Source organism: Terrapene carolina, unplaced genomic scaffold (assembly GCF_002925995.2).
Source record: "Terrapene carolina triunguis isolate 2854851 unplaced genomic scaffold, T_m_triunguis-2.0 Scaffold612, whole genome shotgun sequence".
Classification (NCBI taxonomy): domain Eukaryota; kingdom Metazoa; phylum Chordata; order Testudines; family Emydidae; genus Terrapene; species Terrapene triunguis.
The window spans coordinates 223864-228520 of record NW_020664963.1 but is presented as its reverse complement, the minus strand read 5'-3'; the positions used below and the strand labels follow the sequence as shown (position 1 = coordinate 228520).

The following is a 4657-nucleotide window of genomic DNA, read 5'->3' as shown; positions in this document are numbered from 1 at the left end:
TGCATACAGTGACTTTTTCCAAATTTTCCATGAAGAACCACACAATGTTCCCAAATGCACTCATTATTCAAAATTATTCCTTCAAAAATTTCAATAAATATTTGACCACAGATGGCCCACAAGCAAGCTGGGTTTATTACACTTTTATTCATTGTGCATATTTTTTTCTAAAGTGCTTAAGTGGCTTAGGAGCCTAACCTCGGAATAACATGATGCAAGAGCAAGAAGCTCAAACATCACAAATTCAAATTAAAAATTACCCACATTTTTTAACAGCGATGGTGATTAACTATCAGAACAAACTACCAAGGGAAGAGTGGATTCACTTTCTCTTGATGTCTTCAAATTCAGACTGGATGCCTTCCTGGAGGATAGGATATAGTTAAATGTAAGTTAGTAGATTCAAGTCAGGGAAACTGGGTGAAATTTAATGGTTCCTGTTATACAGGAGGTCAGCATAGATGATCTAATGATCCCTTCTGGGCTTAAAAATCTATGAATCTAGGCCACATAGACAATCAATGTGAGTTAAGCTTCCAAGTCATGTGGGCACTTTTGACATTCATCTCTCTCTCTCTCTCTCTTTCCATGGATACTTCTCTATCTATCTATCTATCTATCTATCTATCTATCTATCTATCTATCTATCTATCTATGTGTAGGATTCAGGAAAGACTTACCCATTGACTTCTCATTACTAAATTTAAATACATGCATACTTCTTCATGAGTGCTCCAATTATTATTCTGATTATTTTCCATCAATGTTACATGCTAGGGATGTTTGTTTGTTTGTTTAAAAATAGCCTTCATAACATAAAATATCTTTAAGAATAAATAAGGGAAAGCTTCTGTCTGCAGTGTATTCCCATGAGTCAACAATAAATCCAGACCATAGGTTTGGATGGTCAGAAATTCTTGCATTTTAGATGCTCAAATGCAGTCGTTCTCCATTGAGTTTCCTTATAATTTCCACAGTGCCTAAAAGCTCTGTCTGCCGGAGGTCGTGGATCATGGTGTCTTGCACGCCTAATGTGTTCCTGAGCTGTTCATTCACACCGACAGGGATTAATAATAATAATTATTATTAAAAAGCCCCGTGAGGTCAGGAAGTGTTTTTTATCCCCATCCCCTCTGGGTCAGTCCCCATTGCACTAAAGGGGACTGATGCACACACGGCCAGATTTTTGTAGAAATTTAGGCACCTAATAATCTAGATCAGAAATCAAAGAGAGTTAGCAGTTAGGGATCAGGTTTTAAAGGGCATTCATGTGCCTAAAGATGTAGATTGGTGCCTAAATCCCATTGATTTAAAAGGATGTTAGTTTCCCTGGTGCTTTTAAAAATCCCACTAGGTGCCTAATCATCTTTAAAAATCTAGCCATGGTTGCTTAACCTGCTTCGGCACTTGTGAAAATCTTACTAGGAATCTGTCTGCATCTGAAGAAGTGGGTTTTTTTACCCATGAAAGCTTATGTCCAAATAAATCTGTTAGTCTTTAAAGTGCCACTGGACTCCCCCTTGTTTTTGTCTGCATTTTTAGATTCCTAAATGCCTTTGAAAATCTGGCCCTACACGACTTTATTAAAAAGAATTTATATTCCTAAATTAGTTGGATGCATTTGAAATTCTTGCCATACGTGACTCACCCTGGAAGTTTTTACTGGAGCAAGGAGTTGAATCCTTTTTTTTTTTAACCTCAGGATTGGATGAGAACCATTGCATTACAGTTCCTCCAAACCACCAGATTATCCTTCCTCTCTGTCTTAGATTGGACATGTGAAATGCATTTCAAGTCAAGGGTAGCTCTGTGATTGACTTCAGTGGCTTCAGGATTGGGTCATAAATCAGCCTGAGGCAAAACCCTTATTGTAATGGGGACAACCTCTTCCCAGCCACCCTCCTCCGCAGTGCCCCCTTCACCTCCTCGTTCCTCAGGCTGTAGATGACGGGGTTCAGCATGGGGGTGACCACGGTATAGAAGAGGGACAGCAGCTTGTCATTCTCTGTCGTGTGGCTGGATCTGGGACGCAGATACATGACCATGCCAGAACCGTAAAAGAGAGTCACAACCACCAGGTGCGAGGAGCATGTGGAGAAGGCTCTGTGCCTGCTCCCCGGGGAGGACATTTTCAGGACAGTGGCGATGATGCAGGTGTAGGAGATGAGGATGAGGGTGAAGGGGATGGCGAGGAAGACCACGGTGACCGTGATGTTAGACATCTCGTTGCGGGATGTGTCGGCACAGACCAGCTGCAGCACCGGCGCCACGTCACAGAAGAAATGGTTGATTTTGTTGGGGCCACAGAATGGGGAGGTGAAGACCAAGGTGGTTTGGATGAAGGAGACGGGAATCCCGCTCAGCCAGGAGCCGGCCACAAGCCAGACACAAGACCTCCTCTCCATGATGGCCACGTAGCGCAGAGGGTGGCATATGGCCACATAGCGGTCATAGGCCATGGCAGCCAGGAGATAGCACTCAGCAGAGCCCAGGAGAAGGAAAAAATACATCTGAGCTGCACAACCTGTGAAGGAGATGGTGTTATCCCCAGTGAGGGAGATGGCCATCATCTTGGGCAGGGTGACTGAGCTGTAGCAAATCTCCAGGAAGGACAAGTTCCCAATGAAGAAATACATGGAGATGTGGAGGGAAGGGTCAGCCAGTGTGATGAGAACAATGAGGCTGTTTCCCAGCAGGGTGAGAGTGTAGATAGCAAAACACATCAGGAAAAGCAGCACCTGCCCTAACAAGCTACTGGAAAATCCTAAGATAATGAACTCACTCACGGCAGTGCTGTTTCCGTGTGCCAGCTCCTCACAACGTGTGGTAGAGTTCAGCTGTAAATTAACAAATACAGGATGGGATAAGTGACTTAGAATGGCACAGAATAGGAGAGAGAGAGAGAGAGAGAGAGAGAGAGAGAGAGAGAAGGAGTTGTATGGAGATAGATAGATAGATAGATAGATAGATAGATAGATAGATAGATAGATAGATAGATAGATAGATAGATAGATGTTAGAATCAAGGGTTAGAAATGGGTAAATCAACATACTAAGATCTAGAGAGATAAAGAGGTGGGTGTATATGGAAACAGAAAGAAAAACAAGGGTTAAGATACATAGAGGAGCATAGTAAGATCTAAATATAGATCGATGGAGCATGTCTATGTTTATGTAAGTAATTTTTTCTCCCTTCCTTTCCAATTCATTGACTTTTTAACTTTCTTTATTTATTTAACAAATGTAATTACTGTAGGAAAGCTAATGCTATTAAATGAAGTTTGTAATTTCCCCCCAAGGCTGGAGGTAAAACTAGGAAATACAGAATCAGACAAGCCAAGAATGATGATCTGCTGAACATTTTACAAGGATACAGCAGGTATTTTTAAGATCATTGAGAATCATCAGGCAAAAGAGTATCTAACGTACCTTCCAAATCAAGAGCTCCCTTCTTACCATATTCCGGGTATCTATTCTATTCTATTCTATTCTATTCTATTCTATATACTTTTGTAGACAGTGCTCATCACCATGGTAGTACTAATCTATGAATGCGTATGTCTTTAAATGCTTCTGTTTTTAAGGCATCTTTGGTGTCCTCATGGGATGGGCTCCTCAGAGGTGTAACTCAGTTAATTAACGAATGAAAAGAACTAAACTGTAATACTGCATTCAGAGTCATTTAGATCCGTCAGAGAAATACACCGTCTCGTTAAATATCTGTAGGCTAACGGTTTAGTACCTCTGCTGGAATTTCTCTCAGTAAATAAGGAATGCTTTAATTTCCATACCTGATGCTGTGTCTCCTTGTAGTTATATATCATAGTTGTGGCAATGTCTCCATATGAAATTCTCTACCTGCCTTTGAAACAGGGAGCAACTGAACCTTCAGCCCAGCTGGGCTCAGCTCATAGTCCCTTCCTCCCCAGCGGAGGCTTCTGTGGCAGCTTTGGTCAGGAGCCCTCAGGGCAGAGCTGTCCTGTTCCCCCCTCTGCCCCACTGGAGTTGTCTGGCTCCTCTTGAGCCTGGTGGGATTGTCAACAGCAGCCTGTGCTGGTCTAATTCTGCTCCCACTGATTGGCGATTTATCCATTGACTCTAGTGGGACCAGGCCCAAACTGATTCAGGTTAAAATCCCATCCCCTGTGTTTCTTTTTGCTGGGTCATGTTCTAGGTCCCCTTCTTGCTCCATTTGAACTCAGTGGAAAACACCCTTTGCAGTTAACAGGTCAGGACTGGGTCCTAAGGCCATGAAGGGTGATGGTAGAAAGAACAGAGAGAGAGAGAGCTGAAGGGGAGGACTAGAAGAGAGAAGGAGAAAGGAAGTTCAAGAGAATAAAATGGATCACTAGAGACATGTGGACCTGATTTAGTATAACCATGCACCTTGTAGAGTCCTTTCCAACCATGCAAGGTATGTTCAAGATAGCTTGAATGGCCATGTACTATTTACACTCTCCTTGCACAGTTGCCAAGTTACCAACGTCAAGGAAGATATAGACTAGACTAGACCTGTGTGTTCTTGTTTAGACTAGACTTGACTAGAATCAAAGTGAATAAAATAGAATAGACCCATATGTTCTCATTTAGAATAGAATAGAGCCTGTTTTAGAAGAGAAGAGAAGAGAAGAGAAGAGAAGAGAAGAGAAGAGAAGAGA

The 4657-nt window shown here is 42.1% G+C and overlaps 1 protein-coding gene across 1 annotated transcript; it reads right to left on the bottom strand.

The window, feature by feature from the left end:
- Positions 1 to 1865: 1865 nt before the first annotated feature.
- LOC112107210 (olfactory receptor 10A7-like) lies at positions 1866 to 3458 on the bottom strand. Its single transcript, XM_024200826.1, has 2 exons — positions 3429 to 3458; positions 1866 to 2837 (listed from the first exon to the last, which is right to left on the bottom strand). The coding sequence occupies exons 1-2, from the start codon at positions 3456 to 3458 to the stop codon at positions 1866 to 1868; spliced, it is 1002 nt and encodes a 333-aa protein (XP_024056594.1).
- Between the last annotated feature and the right edge of the window lie 1199 nt (positions 3459 to 4657).

Excerpts from the sequence above, each read along its gene's own strand:
- LOC112107210 (XM_024200826.1), bottom strand. The coding sequence starts at position 3,458 with ATGGTAAGAAGGGAGCTCTTGATTTGGAAG. Across the intron at positions 2,838-3,428 it reads GGGAGCTCTTGATTTGGAAG|CTGAACTCTACCACACGTTG; the intron begins GTACGTTAGATA and ends GTTAATTTACAG.